The sequence below is a fragment of the Oryctolagus cuniculus genome, chromosome 4 (assembly GCF_051225735.1).
Source record: "Oryctolagus cuniculus isolate XC-2025 breed Fujian yellow rabbit chromosome 4, ASM5122573v1, whole genome shotgun sequence".
NCBI lineage: Eukaryota > Metazoa > Chordata > Mammalia > Lagomorpha > Leporidae > Oryctolagus > Oryctolagus cuniculus.
The window spans coordinates 1,950,495-1,976,618 of record NC_142870.1 but is presented as its reverse complement, the minus strand read 5'-3'; the positions used below and the strand labels follow the sequence as shown (position 1 = coordinate 1,976,618).

The 26,124-nt window shown below is 61.2% G+C and overlaps 2 protein-coding genes across 2 annotated transcripts in view; both read right to left on the bottom strand.

The window, feature by feature from the left end:
• The window catches only part of TSPEAR (thrombospondin type laminin G domain and EAR repeats), a 159,512-nt gene that overhangs the window by 9,264 nt on the left and 124,124 nt on the right, over window positions 1-26,124 (bottom strand). Inside the window, exons 3-9 of the mRNA XM_051839927.3 lie at window positions 14,731-14,969; window positions 12,367-12,457; window positions 11,493-11,649; window positions 10,959-11,090; window positions 10,171-10,397; window positions 9,256-9,442; window positions 8,140-8,369 (exon numbers count right to left, since the gene is read on the bottom strand). Of these exons, the coding sequence (XP_051695887.1) occupies window positions 8,140-8,369; window positions 9,256-9,442; window positions 10,171-10,397; window positions 10,959-11,090; window positions 11,493-11,649; window positions 12,367-12,457; window positions 14,731-14,969 (1,263 nt within the window). The remainder of the gene's footprint in view (window positions 1-8,139; window positions 8,370-9,255; window positions 9,443-10,170; window positions 10,398-10,958; window positions 11,091-11,492; window positions 11,650-12,366; window positions 12,458-14,730; window positions 14,970-26,124) is intronic.
• Window positions 16,772-17,944, bottom strand: LOC138843021 (uncharacterized). Its single transcript, XM_051839947.3, has one exon. It carries the CDS (start codon window positions 17,891-17,893, stop codon window positions 16,967-16,969), a length of 927 nt encoding a protein of 308 aa, XP_051695907.2. The 5' UTR covers window positions 17,894-17,944; the 3' UTR covers window positions 16,772-16,966.

The following is a 26,124-nucleotide window of genomic DNA, read 5'->3' as shown; positions in this document are numbered from 1 at the left end:
GTTCGGTTCTGTGAGGGTGAGCACAGAACTCCCTCCTACACCCCTTTCCTTGTCCTCCTCCTCGGTCTAAGCGACCCAGGTTAGGCACACACCGCCCAGAAGCGGACGTTGCTTCTCGGCTCCTCCTTTTACTTTCGGTTCGCCTGGTGAGTTCACATAAGGGACTGATCATCCCAGAATTCAGAACCAAGTTATCTTCCCTCACTCAAGAGAGGTGACACTCTGGAGACACCGTGTGGACATACGGCCTTGAACTAACGAATCAAGAAAGCCCCCCACTAAGCACAGGACATACGTACGCTCTGATACACCACTGTCTGTCTAGGGTAGGGAACCCCTGCAGAATGCCATCAGCAGCTGAGGTGCTAGGAATTTGCACTGTTATGGCAGCAGTGCTGTGCGTGTCTTTCCTCTGGCTAGAGTTGGCATGGTGCGCAGCTCTTAAGTGCTCAGACATGGGAAAGATACCCCCTCTTGGAATCCCGTGCGTATTACCAAACATAGTGAATCTGTGAGTGATCAGAGCCTGACACTCCAGGTCCCTGTCTCACAGACAACAGTTGATGACTTAGGGAGAGAGAGCTCCGACAGTGAAAATAACAATGTAGCAAACAAGGTAGCAAACAGGTAGCAATGCCTAGTCAGCCACCCCCCACATACCCGTGGGATGAACTTAGATAACCTCGAGGCAATAACCCATGTGAGGTAATCCCATCCGCACCCAGTGAGGATCCCCACGTTTGTGGCAGTCCCCAGGCACCCCAGGCTTTCAGGGCAGCTGCTAGAGCTCATGCCACCCATATGTTTGCCATAAATGTAGGAGTGGATGCAGAATTCAGGCCCAGGATTCCAATGCCCGTAAAAAGGCTCCTGCTAACCAAGGGCCGAGGATATGCTTGTGTCTTTCCAGAGAATGCGGGACAGCCCATTTGGGTACCAGCCAGAAACATCAAGCCTGCAAATGACAGCCAACCAGAACCAGCTGAACAAGACTGAGGGTCCACCTTGTTAGCAGATGCACCTGCCCTATCATCCTACCCTGAGGAACTGCCCATAGCCACATCCATTACTGCTTTATACCCCACTAGCTCTGGAGAGCCACTCGAATGGCCCACAGCCTGTGTATGGTCACATCATTCCTGATAACCATTGTTCCTCATTCCTACCCCCATCTGAGCAAGCACTCCTGTGGTCTCCCATTTTGAGTGCTGGTTAGTCAATGACGGATAAGATCCCCTGGGGGACAACCTAAGACAGGCACAGCTGCATACGGAGACCACATGGAAACGGGGTCAACAATGGTATGGCCAAGAATCATGCCTCCCGTTGCTCAAAAATAAACAAAAAGGGGGAAATGTGAAATGAGAAGGCCATGCCAAGATGGCTGATGGCAAGGGCGCGTCAGATACTCAGGAATGGCTTTGAAACCCACCTGGCAAATGGAGCCTGCCTGGCAACAGGCTGTGATTGGATGGCTTTGAAACCCACCTGGCAAATGGAGCCTGCCTGGCAACAGGCTGTGATTGGGTGGCTTTGGAGCCTGCCTGGCAATAGGCTGTGATTGGTTGGGGCATAGACTGCCCCTTGACTGGATTGGCTGGTCTTGGCTATATAATCTGTCGTGCCAACTGAAATAAATGAGTCTGTGGGCTGCTCGCCTCTGACCCGCTTTCACCCGACTCCCGGGGTCTGTGTGGTGACTCCGCGCCTCTTGCCCCCACCATGCTCCTCCTCTCAGAACTAATCCACTGCAACATTGTTGAGAAATCAACTGCAACAAGGAGGGAGGCAAGGATGCCGAAGAGCGAGCAGCAGCCCACCCACATTTGTCACTGAGGATGAAATTCATGTCCACACCCCGACTGAAGACCAAGGATGAACACAAACCATGGCCAACACCACAGGCATCTCAGCCGCTTCAACGTGGGCAATTCTGGGCGCAGAGTTAAAGTCGGCAGAGTTTCTGCTCCATGGGTGCCGAAGCAGACAAGAGCAGGACTGTCCATGGAAACTTAAAACGAGCGGGCCCAAGATCCTGAAGCATTTCATGGGAGACCTGGGGCAGAAGAGACATGGCTTTCCCAGTGTGACCCTGAAGAGAAAGCATAATCCTAGCAATGGCTCCCGAGGTGGGGAAGGGGCCTGGTCACAGCCAGAGTGGACTGGTCAAGGCCAAGGTCATGGCAGCAAGTTCTGCTGTGCTCGAGGCAGCATGCTTGCTGACTTTCTGCAAAGCCAAGGAACATAATGTTCTTATTAGAAGGGGATTTGAGGGGGTCATTCAGAGATAGGCAAAAGCAAAACCAAAAACACCAGGGCAAGCTTCCCCAGAGGGTCCTTTTCCATGAGGGTCCTGCTCACTCTCAACCAAGATGCATTTTGTCAGAATTTTGACGGGAAATCACAGGAACCCACCTACAGTCCTGATCTGGCTCCCTCTGAGCTCGTTTGGGGAGGGGGGAGGGGGAGAGAGATCTTTTGTCTGCTGGTTTACGTTCCAAATGCCTGCAACAGCTAGGGCTGGGCCAGACCGAAGCCAGGAGCCCTGAGCTCCATCTGTGTCTTGTGAGCCATCACTGCTGCCTCCCAGGGTGTGTGTTGGAAACAGGAGCTGAGCTGAGACCAGGCACGCAGCATGCTACGCAGCAGCCTAAGAGTGACAACAGCTGTGCCCAATGCCACCCTCTTTGGTTGCTTAACCTTAAAGCATCTTTAAGGGCGCCATTGCCTTCAGTTAACAATGTAAAAAAGGTTGTGTGGCCAGAGGTCCATCCCCAGGACATCAGTTCTCCGGGCTGAAGTAAACATCTGCTTCCAGAACCGCCTTGACCTTGGCGGGGCGGATGCTGGGAAATCAAGTTGACAGCCTTGCCTTTCAGTCCCAGTTCTCACGAACTTCCTGGACCTGCCCCCCCTCCCCCGCTCCCCATCTCTATCCATCTGCCTGCAACATCAACTTTTGAATTTTCCAGCTGCTGGAGAAGTGGAAGGGGTGGGGAGGCTGAGCTGTGCACAGCTGCTGCCTGCAAGAGGCCTTAGTGTGTGGTGTTTGGGTCACATCCCGGCACACTCCTTGGCTCGGTGCCCACTGCAGGGAGCTGCTGCCTCCATGTCCTGAGAGGTCCTTTCCCCTCATGTGCTCAGTGGGCTCGCTGCCTGCATGCCCCAGCCCTGCCTAGGTTCCGTCGTGTGGATGAGGGCAGGGCCTGAACGAGCAGAGCCAGCTGGCAGCCACAGCTCTTCTCCAGGCCTGGGTCCCACAGAGGCTGTTGTCCCTGCGCTGTCCCGGGCATCCTGCCTGAGGCGCCTCCCATACCGCCCAGGCCCAAGGGAGGTGGCTGAGAACCACGGGTGGCAGCAGCCTCAGAAGACACTATTTGCCAGGTCAGCTGACCATCCACCTGTGAGTCCAGGACCATGCAGCCCAGGTGCTGTGTGATCTCCCTGCCTGTCCCAGTGGCTGCTGGCTGGCACCGCTGGGCTGACCCAACAGGTGTTCTGTCTGCACCCAGCAGAGGGTGCTGCTGCCCACTCAAGGTCGAAGTTGCTCAAGTGGAGCCGAAAGCCTGGCTCCATGGCCCCTGTGCACCCCAAAGCCCGAGGCTGCTGAAGACGTGGGTCCAGAACAAGCCTGAGGCTCAGGAGCACAAGGATGGCCACGGCCCTCAGAGGGCCAGGAGCTGGCTAAGGCCTGGCTGGGTCAGGGGTACTACTTCCACCTGCTGGGGACAGCAGCCCCTGGGCCCTCCTGAGTGGCTTCAGAGGCACGGAGGGCCCACGTGGCCCTGAGCACCCTCCCGCGGTGGCTGCTTCCCAGGCTAGGAGTGGTCAGCACCCCACAGGGTGTCCCGGTCAGTGGAGAGGAGCTGGCGGACTGCTCAATCACCAGTTCCTCCCAGTCAGCCCTCAGGAAACCCAGGAAGGGGGCAGGCACCTGTGCTGATGCCTGCAGGCACCCCCATGAACACCCACATGATGGTCTCACGCCTGCCCACAGGTGCACACATACAAAACACGCATGTGCACACAACCAGCACATCACACAATGCCTGAACACATGTACGTGAGGATGCATGTCTGCACCTGCATGCATGCATACACACCCACCTCCATACACGTATACACACATGCCTAAACGTGTAAAGTCTGTGCACATGTATGTACACATGTGCGCCTGCCTGCATAGCTAGGCCCGTATGTTTGCACACCTACACAGCACAGGCCAGGGCTTCCTTCCAGCTCTGAGCCGGCGGAGTCCCTGCCACCTGCCTGCCATCCACGCGTGTGCCTGCACATCCAGGATGCTCAGGGCCACGGAGCCCCAAACTCCTGCCCGGGAAAAGCCCAGCAGCGCCTTCTTATTGCAACTCAGGTCGTGGAGGGTGGGGGAGGAGCAGCCCCCCTCTCCACAGCACCAGGTAATGAGATCCGGCTGAGGCCGCACCAGGGCTCACCTCAGTGACGAGTACCCTCCCTGCCGGGGTCTGCCGGGGACTTTGGGAGCTCAGGACAGGTTCCAGGTGCAGCAGGAAGGAGGGGTGGGTGGGCAGGAAGGGCATCCAGGCAGAAAGACCAGCAGGATCCTGAGCACACAGAGGCAGGAGGGGCACTCAGGTCGGGTTAGGAAGGCCTGGGTTCCATCCACAGGGCAGGGAGCTGGAGAGAGAGGTGATCAGAGGGATGCTGGGTTCCTTAAAGCCCTCCGGAGCCGGGCAGGTGCCCTGAGCACGGCTATGAGGCAGCTCAAGCCCCTCCCTGTGCCTGGCGGGTCAGACGCTTACCTGGCAAACACAGGTGCCCAGCGCCCGCAAGCCTCGGGTAACCAGTGACTTCCTTCTCAGTCTGTGTCCCATACACTACTCGGAACCTATTTTCACAAGGTCACTCGCTGTTTACCTGGAACTGCTGAACAGAGCGTCCTGTACCTGCCTGGCTGGGGGCTGGCAGAGACCCAGATGGGGTGCCACTGGCTCACAGTGCCAGCCTTCAGTCATCCAGGCCCACGGCTGGCCGGGCACTGGCTGCTTGTGGCCCTCCCCACGTCGGGCTGAGGGCTTTCCCACTGGGAAGGGAGGTGGTGGCCTCAGGGCAGCCCCAGCTGGCAGCAGGTGTGAGCCTGGGGCTGGCACCACTGCTGGCTTCTCAGCACCCTGGGGGACAGCAGAAGAAACCCCACATCAAACAGCCCTGCCAAACCCTGCCTGGCACCAGAGCCAGGCAACCAGGCACCTGCTGGGCTGGGCAGGCCCCTCCCTCCTTCCCAGTGGGATTCCCCTGGAGCCCTGCCCTGCTGCCTGGGCACTGAGCCGGTGGGCGTGGAAGCACCATGATGCGAGGTGGGCCTTCAGGGTCTTGGCAGGAGCCCCAGCAGTTCCGTTGAGGGTGCCTGGGGATCTGGCAGTCAGCCGGCTAGCAGCTGGGCATGGAGGCCTTTGGGTTGCAGCTTTGATGGGGCCTGGAAGGACGCCTCTGTGGTCCGAGGGCATCCAGTAGGAGGAAAGGGGATGCACGACTAGGGTCTCCCTCTGAGTTACTGGGAGACAGCAAACAGCCCCCAAAGGGCCCTGGCAAGGGACACTGCCGTCCTTACCATGGGCAGCTGTCTCCGGAGGCTTCAGGGGCCAGTGCTACCAAGGGGTGTGATCCTGGGGGCCCAGGCTCAGCACACTCCCCAGCCAGTTCCTGGGTGTCCTCTGTGCTCCCCCTTAGCTTCAGCAGTGCCCCCAAACCTGGTGCCTGCCCCAAGTGCCTAGGCCACTGCCAGCTCCAGTCAAGGCAAAGGCAGAAGCCACGAGGTCCAGCTGCCGGGCTTCCAGAGCCCTGCCCCTACCCAGCCCCATGTAGCCCCTCCTAGGGCCATGCTGACCTCCAGGAAGGACACTGGGACACCACACCCACCTTGCAGATACAAAAACAAGCATGTGTGTGGCTCGGGTCTCACAGCAGGTGTGTGCCGGCTCAGTGCCTGTCTGCCTCACCACCATGCTGCCACCCGCAGGCTGCCTGTCCCAGAGCTGTGCCCACTGGGGCTCTGTCCATGGCGCCTCCTGCCCTACTACCCAGCTGGAAACGAGCGTGCACTCGTGTGTGCATCACAGGTGCAGGTGTGGGGGGGAGCAGTGGTCTTGACCTTCAGGAATCCTGTGGTGCCGTGTTGGGGCCACACCTGTGGCGAGCGATCCCTGCAACGTGGTGGTGGTGGCTGCTGTGGTCCTTGCCCTTCCCCCTCTGCCTCCCAGCCCTGGTTCCAAAGCCACAGAGTGACTCAGGCCGGTAGCAAACCCACTGGGAAGCCAATCCTGCCCCAGGTCTGCCTGGCCAGTGTGGACATCTGATGCCGGGCAGCAGCCAGGTCATTGCTGGTGGTTAGGCCTGCCCCAGACCCTTCTGTGTGGGGAATGGAATAGCGGCTGTCACCGTGGGGCCTGGGGCCATGGCACTGAGGCCCTGCACTGGGCTCGCGGCAGTGCTTCAGGTGCCGACGTGCCGGGCATGACAGCACCACTGAGTGGCCTGGTGTGGGTGCGGGGGCAGGGAGGAGGCTGAGACAGTGAGGCCCTGGGGTGGGGCACTGGAGGAGATGAGAAACCTCCAGAACTGACGGCGCCAGCACGCAGAGCCGCCACAGCACCCACAGCATCCCCGTGTGCACAGTGCATGTGTGTGCATGTGTGCTTGTGTGCATGTGTGTGCATACGCATGTGTACATGCATGTGTGCTGCATGAGTTTTCTCGGCCCGTCTAGGGGTTTAGGGCAGGGGGCAAGGTGGGGCCTGTGTTCAGTCTGGGATCTCCATCCAGCTTCTCTGCCTTCCCGTCTCCCTGGACCTGTATGGTCTTCAGGGAGATAGGCTTCTCAGAGCCCACGGCTTCACCCTGGACCATCTCCCTGGCCTGCCCCCCAGCCTGTCTCTCAGGTCCTCCTGTTCTTGACTGAGCACCCCCCACTCGCAGTCTGCCCCAAGTCTGCAGCAGGTGCATCGGCCAGGCCCTGCGGGCAACAGACCCAGAGTGTGGTTGGAAGCCCCTTCCCTCCCAGCCTCTCCCATCTGAGTGACACCCCCTGACCACGGCCCAGCAGCTGTCCCTCAGGGCAGGACTCCCGCCACCAGAGGCTGCATTCCCAGGGACAGAGCTCGCACCTCCTTAGGTACAAACTGATGAGACTATCAGTCTCTGCCACTTGAGGGAACGTTCTAGAATCCCAGGGAGGAGGGGGCAGACTTGAGATCTGAGCCAAGGAATGTGCTCCCTACTTCTGCCTCCCCACCTGCCCTTCCTCTGGGCCCCAGGGCAGAGGTCGCGGCCTTGCCCCCGGGAGCCGCCCGCCCCACAGGCCCTCTGGAGCCTCCCAGCTGGGCGCTGTGACATTGCAGGAAAACCAAAGAGCAAACTAATTAGACCGCTCCAGGACAATGGCTTCCGTGGGCTTGCAGGGATGAGGGAGGTGTCATGTGCAGCCTCCCCAGGACAATGGCTTCCGTGGGCTTGCAGGGATGAGGGAGGTGTCATGTGCAGCCCCCAGCAGTGCTGGGAGGGGCCCTCTGCATGCCCGCTGACCAGGGGCCTCCTGGCTGTGTCTGCTGTCCTGCTACAGCCCTCCCTGCCACCTGCCCCTCACCCCCCAGGGCTATCCTCCTGCTGGTCACAGCCAGGCCCTGCCCCAAAACCCCCCTCCCAGGGCTGTCCTCCTCCAGGTCACAGCCAGGCTCTGCCTCTCAACTCCCCTTCCTGGGGTCCTTCAGGTCACAGCCAGGCCCCGCCCCTCAGCTCCTGGCCTGTCCCCCCACAGGCGGGGCAGCAAAGCTTGACCTCGTCCAGGTGCTCAGTGCCACCCCACCGGGAAGTCTTGCCAGTCCGTGGCGGCTGGAGTTGGCCTGGGGCACTCCTGGTCCACCGTGGACACCTGTGCGGCTCCACCAGTCCCACACTGCCCCCAGGCTGGACTCCGACACCCAGAGACTGTGGGAGAGTGTGGGTGGCACCCATGTCACTTGACCTGGGGGGGTTGAGGAACAGAGCCAGGTGGCCCTCACCCCAATCCCAGGCCTCCCACGCCGAGCTTGGGCTAACAGAGCCTTTCTCGGGTGGGCTCTTCCCTCCTGGTCCCTCCCGGTCCCGTGGCCGGCAACTACTTACCAGGAAGGACTGGAAGAGGCGGAAGGAGCCGACCAGCCAGATGTACAGGTGGGAGTGCACCCTGGTGGAGGTGCCGTTGAAGGTGTTGGCCACGGCCAGGAAGGAGTAGGGCCCCACGGTGAAGAACTCCCAGTCATAGGCGCCCGACGTGGCGATGGTCTGGTTGGCCTCGAACAGGCGGGTCTGGGGGTTCCACTTGTAGATGACGCTGTCAACGTTGTGGTTGTCGCCTGGAACGCAGGCCAGCGTCAGGGCGGGGAGGTGGCCCAGAGCCCAGGGACCCCACCCCTGGCTCTGCTGTGCCCCGGTGAAAATGCCTGGTGGCTCCCACACCTTCCAGAACATGCTGCAGCCCCACGGAAGTCCCCCAGGGTCCCATAGGGGGGACTCCACCTGGCTCCCCAGCCTCACCCCCCCCCGGTGTATAACCCTTCCCTCCTGGTCCCCCAAGGCCAAACTTTCACACGCTCTGAGAGTGCTCCCTGAAGCTGGCTGGGCCCACCTCCCCAGGCCTGCCTCTGGGGTGCCCCAGGAAACCCCTCGGCCCACCACAGGCCTGCACGGTGGGGGCAGGGGGGCCTCAGGCACAGGCCTGCTGTGGCGCCCAGGCAGGGAGAGCTGGGGCCAGAGGCTCCTGCAGGGTGGCTGCTGCCCGCACCTCATCCACACCCCTAGGAGAATAGGACTGGGAGGCTCGATGGGCAACTTTGGGGAGAGACCTCTCCCAGCACTCCCCCCCCGTCCCGGCACAGTGGAGGGTTCAGAGTCTGAGCCCATTCTCGGGTAAACAGGGCCTTCGAGCCCCAGCATCTGCTGTGGCCACTCCCGTGTCTCCCTGCTGCCCCCTGTGCACCTGCTCTGTGAACCCGGCCCGTTAGCTCACTAGTGCCCAGCTGCTTAGCTGGCTCATCAGTCTGCTCATCAGCTCGCTTCCAAGCAGCAGGGCCCTGGAGCCGTCTACACTGAGCCCGGCAGCCTGGTTTCCTGCCGACAGGAACCTCAGGGACTCAGGACCTCCTGTGTGTCCCTCACCAGGCCACACGGCAGGGGGCTGGGCAGGGGGACTTCCGGCCGCTGACTGAGACAGAACCCCATCCCCGGCCCAAGCAGCCGCACCTTCCCGGTGGTTGGCCACAGCCAGGAAGTGCTCCCCGTCCACCTGGAAGGCCTCCCAGTCCCGGGCGCTGTGGGTGCTGATCCGCTGGTATGGGGTGAACTTCTGCCTCCTGGCGCTCCACTTGTAGATGACCGAGAACTCCTGGCCCCTGTCGTTGGGTGCGAAGTTGGCCACGGCCAGGAAGATCTGCAGGGAGCAGCCGGGACAATGCGGCCGCCACGTCAGTGGTGCCTGCAGAGCCTGCGCCCGACGGCCAAGGCACTCGCCCAGACCCTCCCCCACCCTCGGTCTGCAGCCGCCCCGTCCACTCCTCTCTCTGCCTGAAAACAAAGAGCAAAACAGAACAGGACTGCCAGCTTCTGGAAGAGCCCCGGAACATTCTTCAGCGGTCGGCTGAGCAGCGAGCACCGGTGGCGGCCGGGCCCTCCCCATATTGCCTGTCATCTCCAGGGCCTGCTGTGGCATGCAGAGCCGCGCAGCGCCCTGGCTGTGCCGGGGACCCCCGTGTTGGGGGATGACCATCTGGAGGACATAGTCCCCGGGACGCTGTTTGGCGTAGAGGGGCTGGGAAGAGAAAGTTCGGTCCTCTGTGCCGTGATGCCAGGGCCCAGCCCTGGGGGAGGGAGCTTCCAGCCGGCGGCCTCACCCCCTCTGTGGCCGTGGGCCTCTGTGTGTGCACGGCGGGCAGAGGCACGGCCGGGTGTGCAGAACGCAGCAACCTGAGGGCTGCTGACCGGCAAGGCCCCGACGGGGGGCATAGCGAGGACAGGTGCACCAGGCCGACAGCAGCTCTGCAATGACCCTGTCTCCCGGGGAGGTGGCCGGGGCCCTGAGAGTCACCCCTGGACCGAGGACAGGGCCCCACGCGTGCGGCTCCAAGAGCCTCCCGCAGCCGAGCCCTGTGGCCGACGTGCCTGCTTGCCAATGATGAAGTGCCTCCAGGACTGCGCCTGGTGTGTGCGGATGCTCTGGTAGGCCACGAAGCGGCCGGCTGTCCACTTGTAGATGGCGGAGGTGGCTTTGCGATTGGCCGCGGCCGCGAAGAGCCCCACCTCGGGGATGCGGAACACCTCGATGCCCAGCGTCTCCGAGTGCGTGGGCAGCCGCTGGTGCTCCTCCACGTAGTCCAGCTTCTCTTTGGCTGCGGGTGGAAAGATGGCGCCAGCTCGGGGACTCCATCCCTGCCTCCTTCTGCAGGGGGCTCTGGCACGGGAGGCGTGGGGGAGGCCTGGGGGGCCAGCCCTCACTGACACGCTGCTGCTCACGGCTTCTACGACAAGCTTTTCCCCCGACCCGTGCAGTCCACAGCCAGGAGCATCCCCGGGGGGAAGAGACCCTGCCCAGCCTCTGTCACGCCCTGCACCTGAGACCGGGGCGGGGAAAGTGTCTACATGTGAGACCATGTCATGTGTCACCTGTGACCTCACAGATGGGGCGTGGGCAGGCAGTGGCCAGCCACGGACCACCTCTCCTGCCCTGGGAAGGAGACAAGGGATCTCCGGCCCTGCCGGCCCACCTGCCATGCCCAAGACCACATTTCCCAAATGAGTGGGCGGGCTCGTGGCACCTGCTCCCAGGCGACCGCTCCCTCCCTCTCACCAGTATCCCATCCAGGACGGTCACACATGTGTTCACGTGGTGGCCCCAAGGCTGGTCAGTCTCCCAGCCTCCCCGCCCTACAGGCTGAGCCCCGGGCCTTCACCTGCCAGCACCGAGACCCACTTGCCGCCGACACACAGGTACAGCCCCTTCCGGCTGACGTCCAACCAGAACTGGCCGGCTTCCACCTTGGTACACGGCGGCTGGGACCCCAGTGTCACCTTCAAGTCGGTTTCTGCAGGGACAGCAGGGGGACAAGAGTCAGGGGTCCAGTTCCCTGCAGGATTCAGCAGTCCTGCCCTTGTGCTCCCGAGGGCCTGGCCCTGGGTGCCCCAGCGCTCCTGCAAGTGCTCAGCGCAGTGTGGCGCAGCCTGCCCCCAGGTGAGGGTCAGAAGGTGGGGGAGGGGCTGTGTGCGACAGGGAGCACCTGCCTGGCAGCTGCTCGGGGGCCAGGGCCAGGACGACTGCTGTGGGAGCGTGGGAGGAAGGGCTGGCGTCACTGGCCTCTTGCGGTGCCGTCTGCCACCCAGGGGTGGCCCCGGGAGCTCCGGCATGTGGAGGGGTGAGCACGCCCATCTATGCCGCGGCTCTCAAGCATTGCCGTCGGGGTGGGGCAGTGGCGGCTTCTGCTACTAACCATAGGGATATTTCAGCACCTCGTTGTCCTCCGGCCTCCCTGCAAGGTCCTGCAGCACCTGAGGGATGGCCAGCACGGCGAGCCGGGCGTCCCTGCTGGGGCACAGCCGCGGCGTGGCGTCCGCGCCTGGCAGCAGGACCAGCTGCCTCACCAGGCCCTGTGGAGAGAGGGACGCCCACTCAGCCCTCGTGGCTGTGCAGAGGGACATGATCTTTGAGACTGGTCCATGCGTAACTTCTGTAGAGCTGAGAGAAGATTCTGCAAACCAGTTGTTGGGGAGGCCACGGGGAGCCACGGTGGTGAGCTGCCCACGGCTCTAGGTGGTTAAACCACAGGAGAGATCCTCATGTGGACTGACCTGGAGTGACAAGACTTCACTGCCCACCCACCCATTAGGCCATCTGCCCACCCATCAACCACCCATCTGCCCATCTGTCCATCCATCATCCAGCTGTCTGTCCATCCAGCCATCTCTGTCCATCCATCCTCTACAAATGCCATTGATCAGTATTCAGAGTACCTGCTGTGTGTCAGGCGTGGCTCCAGACACTGGGGACACAGCAAGGAGCAAGAGCCCCACCCTCAGGGAACAAGGCTTCCAACCCACACTCCAGTGGGGCGGTGAGTAAGGGCAGGGGCTGGGAGGTGGGGCGGGGGGAGGGGAGGCAGGCCATGGGCACAGTCCCTTCAGAGCGGCTGGGGCAGGAGGACAGGTGGACAGGGACTCGAGAGTGCCACGTGCCAGGAGGAGAGAACCCGGTCCCCTTTGGCACACATCCATCTGCCCACCCATCCATGGCGGGGTCCACTGGAGCGTCAGGCCATCAGGCGTGGGGGACGGCCCTGCGGGGAGGAGGGTGGGCTCCACACTCACCGTGAACAGCCCCTTGGCTCTCTTCCGGCTGCCGATGAAGAACCGGGCTCCTCCCACCGACAGCGTGGCCGGGAAGGGCACATCGGCGGCTCTGAAAGCATGGGGCAGTTTCAGGGAGCAGGCAAAGGCGGCTGCACTGTGTGTGCACAGGAAAGGGAGCCAGGGCTGTGAGGAACCCCCGGGACAAGTGCCTGAGCACCGTGGGCCACCCTCCAGGGCAGCTCAAACAGGTCCAGAGGCCGGAGGGCGAGGCCTGGGGTGGGGGCAGGGCCCCTCGCCTGGCTGCTAGGCTGCTGCTGTCTCTGGGCATCTCTGTGTGGCTCCTCATGAGGACACCAGGCAGGTGCCTGGCCTCATCTTGACCTGATGACATCGGCCACGACCCTGCTTGCAGGCCAGGCTGGATGGACAGACTGGGGGCACTGCACCCCAGGACAGGGGTCGCCTGCCCGCCTATGAACCCGACGTCTGCACCTGCTCAGGGGTCCCCTGCCTCCCATCCCCACTGCGCTCCTGCACAGCCCTCTCCCCTGGAAGCGGGACAATGGATTCAGGCAGGAGGCGCCTTGCCAGGGAGGGGTCAGGGCTGGGCGGGGATTCCTCTGTCCTGGGCATCATCTCAGACCCAGGGCTCCGGCTCTCAGTAGCCCAAGGAGCGACTGTTGGCAACAGGGCCCCAGTGGGGTGCTGCTCCGCTTCCAAACCAGCTCCCTGCTCATGCACCTCGGAGCGCAGCGTAAGATGCCCCAAGTGCCCGAAGCCCTGCCACCCCCAGGGGAGACCCGGATGGAGCTCCAGGCTCCTGGCTCCAGCCTGGTCCTGCCTGACCATGCGGCCATCTGGGGAATGAACCAGTGGATGGAAGACCTCTGTCTCTCTGTCTCTGTCTCTGTCTCTCCCTCCCTCTCTTCCTCGCTCCGCCAATCTGCCTTTCAGATAAACACAATCTTTAGAACAAGAGGGCGCTAGCGAATCTGGGGTGTGGTGTGCGAGGGATGTGCTGAGGATGGATTTCCACAAAGGTCACAAAGGTTAAAGAGCCTTAACAAGGCCCGAGTCGGCAGCTTTGTGGGCTCGGGAACAGCGGACGAGCTCCACCACCGCCACCGGCTTCTTTGTGACGGTCGAAGGGCACCCAGGAGTGGGGACAGCAGGGTCGGCCGCCCCCGCGTCCCAGCCCCCCAGCTCTGGTGCACAACCCCACAGGGCACCCAGGAGTGGGGACAGCAGGGTCGGCTGCCCCCGCGTCCCAGCCCCCCAGCTCTGGTGCACAACCCCACAGGGCACCCAGGAGTGGGGACAGCAGGGTCGGCCGCCCCCGCGTCCCAGCCCCCCAGCTTCCTGCCTGTGCGCACCCTGGCTTCCTGCCACTTGGTAGGGGGGACAGATGGAGCTCCTGGCTCCACCCTGGCCACAGCCAGGCTTTCAGGGAGTGGCCCAGCCAGTGGCAGCCTCCCACTCCCACCCCAGGGCCAGGAGGTCACCACCAGCCAGCTGCCCAGGGGCCTCCAGTCAGGCCCCAGAGACGGAGGAGGCAGGGACAGAGCCCGGGGCCTCCAGCACCACTGGTGGACCCTGCCTGGGCTGACCTTGGCCTGACCTCCTGGGACCCTGCCCTGCCCCTCCCGCCGCTCCCCACAGGCCACTTCTGGAAGCCAGAAGGCCGCGTGCGGCTGTCTTTATTTGTCTTTATTTATTTATCCTAAGAATTTGGTTGGGAGCCAGCGCTGTGGTGTAGCAGGTAAAAGCCGCCTGAAGTGCTGGTATCCCACGTGGGCACCGGTTCGAGTCCTGGCTGCTCCACTTCCAATCCAGCTCTCTGCTATGGCCTGGGAAAGCAGTGGAAGATGGCCCAAGTCCTTGGGCTCCACGTGGGAGACCCGGAGGAAACTCCTGGCTCCTGGCTTCGGATCAGTGTAGCTCCAGCTGTTGAGGCCAAATGGGGAGTGAACCAGCAGATGGAAGACCTCTCTCTCATTCTCTGCCTCTCCTTCTCTGTTTGTGTAACTCTTATACATAAATAAATATTTTTTTAAAAAAAGAATTTGGTTGACTTGAAAGAGTGAGAGCGAGCTGCCATCTGCTGGGTTACCCCCTAGCTGGGCCAGGCCGGAGAGCCAGGCGCCCCTCCCGGGTCCCCCACGTGGGTGAGGGTGAGGAGCTGCGGCGTGCGCTGTCAGGGAGCAGGGGCTCGCGCTGCGCCCACGAGGGACGCCGGCCGCGGGGCTTCGAGCGCTGACTCTCCACGCGGGGTGGGTCTGGCAGGCCGAGGCGTGGGCATTCGGGAGGAGCGGGACAAGCGCCCTGGGACCCCAGGGCCCTCCCAGCGCCCACCACCCGCGCCGGCCCCGCCCCGGTACCTACACGTCCACCGGGAGGCCGCAGTCCGTGGTGAGCGAGAAGGAGCCTGCAGACACGGCCAGGACCAGCGTGTGCCACTGGCCGTCGGCGAGCGCGGGGCTGCGGAACGACACGCGGGTCTGCCAGGCGCCGGCCGCGTCCTGGCGCAGGAACAGGAAGTGCAGCCGCGCCAGCGAGTAGCGCAGGCCAAGCAGCAGCGCGTCGGCGTCCTCGGCCAGCACGGAGAGCAGGTACTCGTGCCTCTGCGGAGGGAGGGGCGGGGCTGAGGGCGGGGCCGGCCGGAGGGGCGGGGCTGAGGGCGGGGCCGGCTAGGGGCGGGGCTGGTGAGGGGCCTGGGCTAACGGGAGTGGGGCCTGTGGGAAGGGGCGGGATCCGTGGGAGAGGGCCGGCCCCAGGGGAAGGCACCCTCCCAGCTCCCATAGAAGGGGAGGGGCAGCCCGTGGGCCCCGCTGGTGGCGGCAGCAGTGGGGCCACTACTCAGGAGCACAGTCCCCCAGTTCCTTAGAGCAGTGCCCACGTGACCCCCGGTGGTCACCCAGATGCATTGAGTGCCCCATGCAGTAGCCAGGGACAGAGCGTGGTCTGTCAGCAGGGGGGACCCTCCTCAGCTCTGCCAAGGAGGGAGATCTGACTGCCCGGAAAGGCTGGGCCTTGGGGATGCCAGGGACAGGGGGACCCAGGCACGGGGGACCCAGGGCCATGGGGACCCAGGCACAGGGGGACCCAGCGACGGGGACCCAGGGACAGGGGACCCAGGGATGGGGGACCCAGGGACAGGGGACCCAGGCATGGGGGACCCAGGGACGGGGGACCCAGGCACAGGGGGACCCAGGGACAGGGGACCCAGGCACGGGGGACCCAGGGCCATTGGGACCCAGGCACAGGGGGACCCAGCGACGGGGACCCAGGGACAGGGGACCCAGGGATGGGGGACCCGGGGACAGGGGGACCCAGGGACGGGGGACCCAGGGACAGGGGACCCAGGCACGGGGGACCCGGGGACAGGGGAACCCAGGTACGGGGGACCCGGGGACAGGGGAACCCAGGTACGGGGGACCCGGGAACAGGGGACCCAGGCACGGGGGACCCAGGTACAGGGGACCCAGGGACAGGGGACCCAGGCACGGGGGACCGGGGGACAGGGGACCCACGGACAGGGGTTACCCAGGCACGGGGTGGGGTGACGCCGGGCACGGGGACACCAGGCACGGGAGCCCCCTGCACAGAGCACACAGCAGAGGGGCAGCCAGGGCCGGGAGGGCCGGGTCGAACAGCCGCTGAATTTGCTCCGTGGCCCTGAGCTCCGCGCAACATGGCTGGGATGGGAGGATTTGTCCTGTGTTAAATTTACCACCCTTTATAAAACATGCGGTGTCCCCACAGTCAGGACCTGGAACCCTGTGGCTTCAGCTGCAGCCGGGTGGGAACCCTGTTGACCTGGGGGCTGGCGGCTGAGTGCCCCAGGTTCCCGGCCTGAGCCAGCGGAGAGCGAAGGCTTGAAGCCAGGAGACCCGAGTGGGACGGCCACACCGCACAGCTCAGGCCCAACCCGTGGGCGCCCCCGGGCCCGAGGTCCCACTCCTAGCAGCCCTTCTGCCAAGAGCCGAGAGCCCCCTGTGGCCTGTGTTCTCTGTTAGCGTCCAGGAGTGGGGGTCGCCTGAGCTGGTCCTGCGGAGTGGGGGCGTGGCTTGGCCCCTCCCTGCCTGCAGGATGCGCCCTCTGGGAAAGGGGCGTTTCCCAGCGGGGACAGCGGGAGTTGTGAGGCTTGGAAGCCAGCCAGTGACAGAGCAGGGACAAGGTCCACCGGAAAACGCTGAGGACCCCCAGCAGGGCACAGCAGAGAACAGGGGAGAATCACGGAGCAGGTGGGCCCCTCCCCGGCCAGGTGCACATCCAGGGCTCAGCTCAGCCCCTCCTGGGTGGGGCCAGGGTCCACCCGGACCCCTGTGATCCCCAGGCCTTCAGTCCCCCTAGAAACTCCCCGCCGGCCAGAGATGACCGACGTCTGCCCTCCCCCCCATGAACGACAGGAGAGAAGTCAGGTGCTCAGGGCAGTTTACTGGGGGCCCCGCGAGGTGCTGACAGCTGAGGTTGGGCCACGTGACCCAGAGCAGATCCTGGGGGCACGAGGGAGGTCAGTCAGCAAGGTGGACACACAGGGACCTGACCTGGATCAGGACCAGACCGGGGATGAATGGGAGGTGCAGGGTAATGCGGAGGGCACAGAGGAGCATGCCGGTCAGCAGCAGGACTGTCCCGAGGAGAGGCCGCAGCAGGTGGGGCGGGAGCAGGCGGGGCGGCAGAGCAGGGACACGCAGGAGGCCGGGCGGCAGCAGCTGGGCTGGCAGGAGGGGGCGGGCACGCAGCAGGCGGGCCTGCACACGGGGCGGCAGAGCAGGGACACGCAGGAGGAGGGTCTGCAGCAGGACGAGGGGCAGGGGCTGGGCTGGCAGCACGAGGGGTGTGGGCAGACGGGCACACAGCTCAGGGGCTTGCAGCAGAGGGTCACACGGCTGGGCTGCTGGCAGGGGGAGGGGCTGCAGGACGGCTGGCAGCAGGGGGAGGAGTCCCCAGAGCAGACGGGCACACAGCTCAGGGGCTTGCAGCAGAGGGTCAGATAGCTGGGCTGCTGGCAGGGGGAGGAGCAGCACGAGGACTGGCAGCTAGACTGCTGGCAGCAGGAGGAGGAGCTTCCAGAGCAGACGGGCACACAGGAGACGGGCACACAGCTCACGGGCTTGCAGCAGAGGGTCACACAGCTGGGCTGCTGGCAGGGGTTGGAAGAGCAGCACGAGGGCTGGCAGCTAGACTGCTGGCAGCAGGGGGAGGAGGGCCCAGAGCAGACGGGCACACAGCTCACAGGTTTGCAGCAGAGGGTCACACAGCTGGGCTGCTGGCAGGGGTTGGAGGAGCAGCACGAGGGCTGGCAGCTAGACTGCTGGCAGCACAGGGGCATGCAGGAGCTGGTGCACGCTGACTGGCAGCTCCCTGGGGCGCAGACGAGGGTCACGGAGGGGGCTGGGGCGCAGCAGCTGGGGGCGCAGCAGGGGGGCTCGCAGCAGCTCTCTGGGCAGTCGTCCACCTGCCAGGAGTCGGGGCAGGGGTCACAGGAGCCGGGCATGCAGACGTTGCTGCCGTAGCTCAGGTTGCTGGAGCAGACGGACATGGTGGAGGCGGCCGTGGCGGGCGGTGAGCTGGGCAGGGGTGAGTGGGTGAGTGAGTGGGGTGCTCGGGGCTGTGGGGCTTTTATACCTGGCTGGGGCGTGTGTTGTCCCTGCAGGAAGCTCACAGAGTCTTCCCTTTGCTTGTTGCTGTTGGAGCTGCGTCTGGGAGCCTGGTGATTCCTGGTTTATTTACAGGGGTTGGCTCCGCTCGCACACGCGGATGGAGGGTTGGGGACGCCCTGTTCTCTAAGCAAACAGCTGGGAAACAGCCCCTGCCGCCTGCTCTGTGGCCAGGCTCCCGCCTGCCTTTCTGCCATCTGCACCCAGGAGTGTGGAGCTGAGCAAGGGCCCCTCCGCCCACCTGCTGCTGCCACCCCAGAACCGAAGGGCGGCCAGGCGGGAGAGAGCCGCTGAGGGACCGGCAAGGCAGGAGCCTCACACCCTCTTGGTGACGCTGTGGCCAGGCGCATAGGCCACTGCCCGTGTCCCACACTGGAGTGGCTGGTTTGAGTTCTGCTGCTTCTCTTCCAGTCCAGCTCCCTGCTGTGGCCTGGGAAAGCAGCGGAAGACGGCCCGAGTGCCTGGGCCCCTCACCTGCCTGGGGGACCTGGAAGAAGCTCCGGCCATTGTGGCCATTTGGGGACTGAAGCAGATGGAAGATCACTGTCTGTGTCTCCCTCTCTCTGTCTGTAACTCTGCCTCTCCAATAAATAAATAAATAAACTCTTTTTGTTAAAAAAAAGAAAAAAGAAAAACATTGCATAGATTTTGAGAGGATTTGCTCCAGAATAGAGAGTTTTCTGCTCCATTTTCCCATGAACTGCGTGGCGCGGTCCCCGGAGCCGGGACCCCTCTGCGGCACTCACTCCCCACGGTGTAGTGGGTGTCTGACCAATGCCCTGTCCTGTCATCACCGGGGGACCGCACGGGGCAGCTCCGTGCCCTCGCGTTGGCCCAGCGTGGCCACTGCTGTCCCTGTCCCCACCCAGGTGGGCGCTCAGGCACACTGCCTGCTGGGCCCGCATTCTTCTCCTCAGCAGGACCCCGGACCCTGCACTCCCTGGTCCCTCTCTGCTCAGAGCACACTTCTGCACGCTGCAGTGCTCCCACGTTCGGCCGGTGAACTGTATCTCGTCTCCAAGGCCGCTACAGGCATTGCTGTGTGTGGTTTTGTGCGTGCTTTAGTTTCCACTTCTCTGAGATGGACCCTTGGGGGTGGCATTGCAGGGCTGTATGGCCCAAGTATGTTTAACTTCGTGACACCGACAGTCTTCCGGAACGTGCCCTCCGGTACTTGGCCAGCAAGGTGGAAAGTTCTGGTTCTTTGCATCCTTGCCAGCTCTTGATGCTGCAAGTTTTCTCGCCCGTTCTAGTGGGTGTGCAGTGGTCTCTTGCTGTTTGCATTTGCATTGCCCTGGTGACTAATGATGTGTTGAGCATAGACAGCGTGCTTCCCGGAGCGCTGGCTGTTTACCCATCCGCCAACAGTGCGGAGTTCCGGCTCCTCCGCCTCCCCCCCGCCCCCTCACCCCCCCACCCCGACACCAGGCAGGGTTGGCCCTTCTCATCTGCATCAGTTAACAGGGTGGACAGGGTGGGGCCTCTCCCCGTGGCTCAGCCAATGTTTGCCTGAGGACCGAGGACTGCCAGCATCTTACGTGCTGATTGACATCCACACACCTATTTTTAAAAAGATTTTTTTTATTTATTTGAAGGCAGAGATAGGGAGAGACAGGGAGTGTAAGGAGGGATGGGGAGAGTGAGAGAGAGAGAGAGCGCACTTCCATCCACTGGTTCATTCATTCCCCAAATGCCTGTAACTGTCAGGGCTGGGCCAGACCAAACCCGGGAGCCTGGAGCTCCATCCAGGTCTCCCACGTGGGTGCAGGGCCCGAGTGCCTGGGCCGTCTTCAGCTGCTTTCCCAGGTGCATTAGCAGGGAGCTGGACTGGCAGTGGAGCAGCCGGGACTCGAACCCTGCTTACGTGGCGGTGTCATGGGTAGCAGCTTAATCTGCCTTGCCACAACGCCGATCCCCGTGCATCCATTTTTTTTTACTGCTATATTTTACTTTGTTTTTCTGCACATAAGGAAATAACCAATCAGCCAGGAGATTCCAGAACTGCCGGTGCTCCCTGATCAGCAAGGAGACGAGGTGAGAAGGTGGACTCCTCGTTTCCTCCCAAACCCGTGTTGCACAGGAATCACAGACTCCCAACACACCCGACAGCGCTGTGCTACGTGCAGCCCTCGCAAGGAGGGAGAGCACGGGGTCAGAGGTCAGTCAGGGGACTCCCAACACACCCGACAGCGCTGTGCTACGTGCAGCCCACGCAAGGGGGGTGAGCATGGGAGATGCACGGGGTCAGAGGTCAGTCAGGGGACTCCCAACACACCCGACAGCGCTGTGCTACGTGCAGCCCACTCAAGGAGGGAGAGCATGGGAGATGCACGGGGTCAGAGGTCAGACTGGGGACTCGTGAGCAGCTTCGTCTTCCTCCATCCCAAGGTGGCTAACCCACGTGCAGACACCAGGCAGCTGCAAATACACAGGCCCACCTGCGTTTCACCAGGCACCACCACAAGGTGCTGTGTTGAGTCTCTACAGGAAGTCCCACCCCTTGTATGATTTAATATGGATAAAATTCATCAAGAGAATGAGAAGAAAAGCCACTGATTCAGAGAAAACATTTGCAAAAGACACGTCTGAGAAAGGATGGCAAAATAAGCAATGAACACTTAAAAACTCAACAGTAAGAAAACAACTGGAATTAAAAATGGACAAAAGCGCTGAACAGGCAACTCGACAGAGAAGATCCATGGATGGTAAATCAACACGTGGAAAGAGGCCTCACACGTACGGCCTTAGCAAACTGCAACTTAAACTAATGACAGCACGGGGCTGGTGTTGTGGTGGAGCAGGTAAAGCCGCTTCCTGCCACGCTGGCATCCTATATGGACACTGGTTCAAGTCTTGGCTGCTCCATATCCAATCCAGCTCCCTGTCAATGGCCTGGGAAAGCAGTGGAAGATGGCCCAAGGCTTTGGGCTCCTGCACCTGCATGGGAGACCCAGAAGAAGCTTCTGGCTCCTGGCCTTGGCCTGGCTCAGCCCTAGCTGCTGCGGCCATTTGGGGAAGTGAACCAGTGGATGGAAGATTTCTCTCTTTCTCTATAACTGTGGATTTCAACATCCAGGGGCCAAGGCAGACTGAAGCTGGGAGCCAGGGACTCAATCTGGGTCTCCCTCGTGCAGGGGCAGAGGCCAGAGCACTTGAGCCATTCCCGTGCCTCCCAGGACACACCTCGGCAGGATCCTGGAGTCGAGAGAGGAATCAGGACTCAAACCCGAGCCCTCAGATATGGAATGCAGGCTCCCAAGTGGGACTTTAACCTCTACACCAACCGCCCACCCCCATTAAAAATGCTAACCTGTTTACATCGTTATACTTAGAGTGCACTTCTTGCAGGAAGCTCAGCTGGGAGCTGCCATTTTATCCAATCTATGTCTTTTTTTTTTTTTAAAGATTTATTTAAAAGACAGTTACAGAGAGGCAGAGGTGGAGAGAGAGGGGGGAGAGAGAGAGAGAGAGAGAGAGAGAGAGAGAGAGAGGTCTTCCATCCGCTGGTTTACTCCCCAGTTGGCTGCAATGGCTGGAGCTGCACTGATCTGAAGCCAGGAGCCAGGAGCTTCTTCTGGGTCTCCTACATGGGTGCAGGGGCCCAAGCACTTGGGCATCTTCTGATGCTTTCCCAGGCCACAGCAGAGCTGGATCAGAAGAGGGGCAGCTGGGACTCGAACCGACATCCATATGGGATGCCAGTGCCGCAGGTGATTTTACCTGCTACGCTGCAGTGCTGGGCCCAGACAATGTCTTTTCTACTCCTCCTTCTCTTCTTATCTGGGGACTCGTGTTGCCCACAGATGAGGCTCCTGGAGGTTTTCCTGTAGCTCACTTCACTTGGGATGCTTTATTACTTCTTCTCTGTTTCATTCCAGGGAGTCGACGCTGCTGCCTTTCCGGTTCCCGGCGTTTCTTCGGCAGCACCTGCTCTGCACCCGTCGGTGTATTTCCAGCTCAGACCCTGCGGTTTCACTCTCCAGATGTTCCATCAGTGTCCTGCTAGACATCCTCCTCGTGGTTCCTCTGTGTGCTTGATCGTCTCTGGCATTTGGAACGTGCAGGATGTGCTCACTCCCTCACTCTGTGACCAGTGACATTCCTGGGTTGGTTTACAGTGATTTTATCCTCAAAATGGTCTACACTCTCCTGCCTCTCTGTGTGCCTGGTAATATCTTGAGGCATGCACTGAGCCTTGCTGGGTGCTGGGTGCTGGGTGCTGCGTATTCCTGTGAATTTCCTCTGACTGCTTTCTAGTTTTTTTTCTGTTGAGTCCTGCACCTAAGTCTCTGCAGATGTCATGCTTTCTCTGGGTTAACTTCACCTCCCCCGCTGAGGCAGGGTCCTTCTGAGTACTGTGTCCATTGTCCTAACACTGGACACAGCAACTATTCCTGGCCCTGTGTGATCTGGGCCTTGCTCCACCCAGTTCTGTTGGTTCTCTGTGGATTTTCCCACCCAGTTCTGTTGGTTCTCTGTGGATTTTCCACCCAGTTCTGTTGGTGCACCCCACGTTCGGTCTCAGCAGTATTTGATCTGCAGGTGGGGAGGGTTGGGACCCTGCCCCGGAGGGAAGGCTGGTGGGTGGGTTTCAGGATTCCCACTGGCCAGAGGGGCCCAGCCCTGTCAGACCTGAACTCAGTGGGGAGGATGAACTTGTCCTCCACCGCCTCGTCTTTCCCAGAGAAGCCCTGGGAGTCTCCTGTCCGCAGGGACATCAGACCCTCGTCAGCCCCTCTGGTTCCCCTGCATGGGCGTCAGCAACGCTTGCAGTTGGCTGTTTCTCCCTCTCCACTTGCCTCGGGTGGAACCCGGTCACTGAGTTTTGTCCTTGCTGAAGTCTGGATGTGTGTTGCCCCCATGTGTCAGTGTCGAGGTGCCAGGCCGTATGGGGTGAGGCCTGGTAGGATGATGGGGTCACTGGGGGACTGTCCTCAGAAGGAACGAGGGTGGCTCTCATGGGACCTCTGAGTCAGGACTCACAGAGGTTGCTGTGAGAAGAGCGAGCTTCTCCCCACCGCCTGCCCCCAGCTCCCTGGCTTCATGCTTGGCGGTGTGATCTCCCCCCTACCCAACACGCACTGCTGCCACGTGCCTTCTGCCACCGGGCCCTAACCAGAGGCCTAACCAATAGACTGCCTCACCTCAGGCCTTCAGCCTAAAACTATAAGCTAAGAAGTAGCCCTCCTTTCTTCATATGGTCGCACAGTGGCAGGCATTTCTTTGTAGTCATGACAAAAGGACCAGTACCATCCTATATGGAGTTGGCGGGTTTCTTCCCCCACCTGACGATTACGCTTGTTCTTATTGGAGATAAAGGGGTATTCATAACATGTGCCTCAGATGTGACCACAATTCTGGAATGTCCCTAAATGTCCCCTCTTGATTCTAGTAAAGGAAAACTGAGAGTAACCCGGGAAAGGACTTGGTTTAAAAATGAATTGTGTCTCCTGGAGCCGTCACAAGCCCCATGCGCACTGGTGAACACCCGAAGCATCCTCCCTGGTGAGGGCCTGTGTTCTCTTCACGCAACCCTGAGGGCCCAAGGTGCATCAGGAAGACAAAGTAGAAACGAGCGGTATAGCAAGTGAAACGGAAGTTCGATCTCAATGTTCACATACAAAACCCAAGAAAAATCAACCAGCAAACTTTTAGAATAAAAGAATTTGCAAAGAACTAAATATGATTCCACACTGTCTATATAGGTAAATAAAACATATAGAAATTGTACACAAGATTTATTTACTAAGATAGCAACAAACACCTTTCCTGTTCACAATAGCAAAACATCTGTGCAACACCTGGGAGTTACTCCATATACGAATGTGTAAGATCTACATATGGCCATAATGAAATCCCAAAGGGACACATTCTACCATGTCACTGGGAGGCAGTTTTCAAAATTATGGTTTCCTCCTAAGTATCAAAAAATTCAATGCAATCCTAATAAAAATTTCAGGAGTTTCAAAAGTAATGTGAGAAACTTGAAAAGCGAGAAGAGGATCTATACAAGACGGAACTTGCTGGAGAACAAGAAAGTGCCTTCCTCATCACTTATTGAATTGTATTAGCGAGGGGCCAGCATTGTGGTGCAGCCGGTTAACACCCTGGCCTGAAGCACCAGCATCCCATATGGGCGCTGGTTCGAGACCCAGCTGCTCCACTTCCGATCCAGCTCTCTGCTGTGGCCTGGGAAAGCAGTAGAAGATGGCCCAAGTCCTTGGGCCCCTGCACCCATGTGGGAGACCTGGAAGAAGCTCCTGGCTCCTGCCTCTGGCCATTGCGGCCAACTGGGGAGTGAACCATTGAATGGAAGACCTCTCTCTCTCTCTCTCTCTCTCTCTCTGCCTCTCCTCTCTCTATGTAACTCTGACTTTCAAAGAAATAAATATTTAAAAAGAAAACATAAACTGTATTAGCGAGCTGAAGTACCCGAGACACCTGGGGCTAGAGCGAATGCCACAGATCAGTGGGACAAAGTGCAAACAGCAGAAGTACGTAAGTTTTATTTATTTTTTATTGAAAGGCAGAGCGACAGAACGAAGAGGAGAGAGAGGTCTTCCCCCGCTGATTCACTCCCAGTGGCCACATCAGGGGCCGGGGCGTCATCCGGGTCTCCCGCACGGGTGTCAGGGACGCAAGGCCTTGGGTCCTGGGCATTCGCAGGGAGCTGACTAGAAGTGGACGGAGCGCTCGGTCCCAGGCACCCCAGTGGCCACCTGCAAGGAACTGCTCGGGAAGACTGTTTCAAAGCGGACAAACTTCCTAAAAAGACAACTGGCTGTTGACAGAAAAATCATCTTCCACCTCCCACAAGTCACATTAGCAAGGGCGCCGAACGCGACCGCTAACACCGAGAAAAACACCAGACACAACTTGGCAGCCGGGCCTCCAGACTCGCGAGAGGGCCGTGAGCGCGGCAGGAACAGATAGGAAATGTGTGGGAGAAAGACAGGAAGTGTCGAGGAGCAGACAGGAAGTGAGCCAGGAGTGGACAGGAAGTGGTGAGGAGCAGACAGGAAGTGGAAGGAGCAGACAGGAAGTGGGCCAGGAGTGGACAGGAAGTGGTGAGGAGCAGACAGGAAGTGGAAGGAGCAGACAGGAAGTGGGCCAGGAGCGGACAGGAAGTGGTGAGTAGACAGGAAGTGGGAGGAGCAGACAGGAAGTGGGAGGAGCAGACAGGAAGAGGTGAGGAGTGGAAAGGAAGTGTGTGGGAGCAGGACAGGAAGTGGCGAGGAGCAGACAGGAAGTGGGCCAGGAGCGTACAGGAAGTACATCAGGAACCCGACAGGAAGTGGAGAGGAGCAGACAAGAAGTGAATAGGAGCAGACAGGAAGTGGGCCAGGAGCAGACAGGAAGTACGTCAGGAGTCCGACAGGAAGTGGCGAGGAGCAGGACAGGAAGTGGCGAGGAGCAGACAGGAAGTGGGCCAGGAGCGGACAGGAAGTACGTCAGGAGCCCGACAGGAAGTGGCGAGGAGCAGACAGGAAGTGGGAGGAGCGGACAGGAAGTACGTCAGGAGCCCGACAGGAAGTGAGTAGGAGCAGGACAGAAAGTGGCCAGGAGCGCTTAGCCCGGCTGGGAGCAGGGGCCGCCGAGGAGGCGGTGAGTGCGTGATGTTGCGGCGCGTGCGGTGCGTCCCGGCGCAGCCCTGGGGGGACCGAGCGCTGAGGGTGGGCCTGGCTGCGCCCGAGCGCGGACGGGCAGTGGGCGCAGTCGGGGGGTGAGGCCGCACCGCATCCGTCGTGTCACTCTGCTCCTGTTCTGCCCGCGGCCGGCCCCTGACCCGCCTGCCCTGCGGCGCTGACGGCAGGAGGGAGCGTGCTCCTCGGACTGAAGGCTGGCTCTCAGGTGAGGGCGGGCGCGGACCGAGAGGCGCTGCCCCCTCGCTCCCTGCGCCCCTGCCTGGCACGCGGCCGCGGGCGGCAGCATCCACTGCCGGCCTCGCGTCTCGCTCCCGAGTCGTTCTTAGCTGGGGTTTGCCCCGAGGTCTCTGCAGTTCTGCGTTCCCGGGTAGGCCTTCCAGACTGAGCCCCTGGGGCGCCCGGCGCCCGCCTTTCTACCGCAGCCCCTCAGAGGTGACCGCGTGTCACGTGTGAGCACAGGCTCAGGC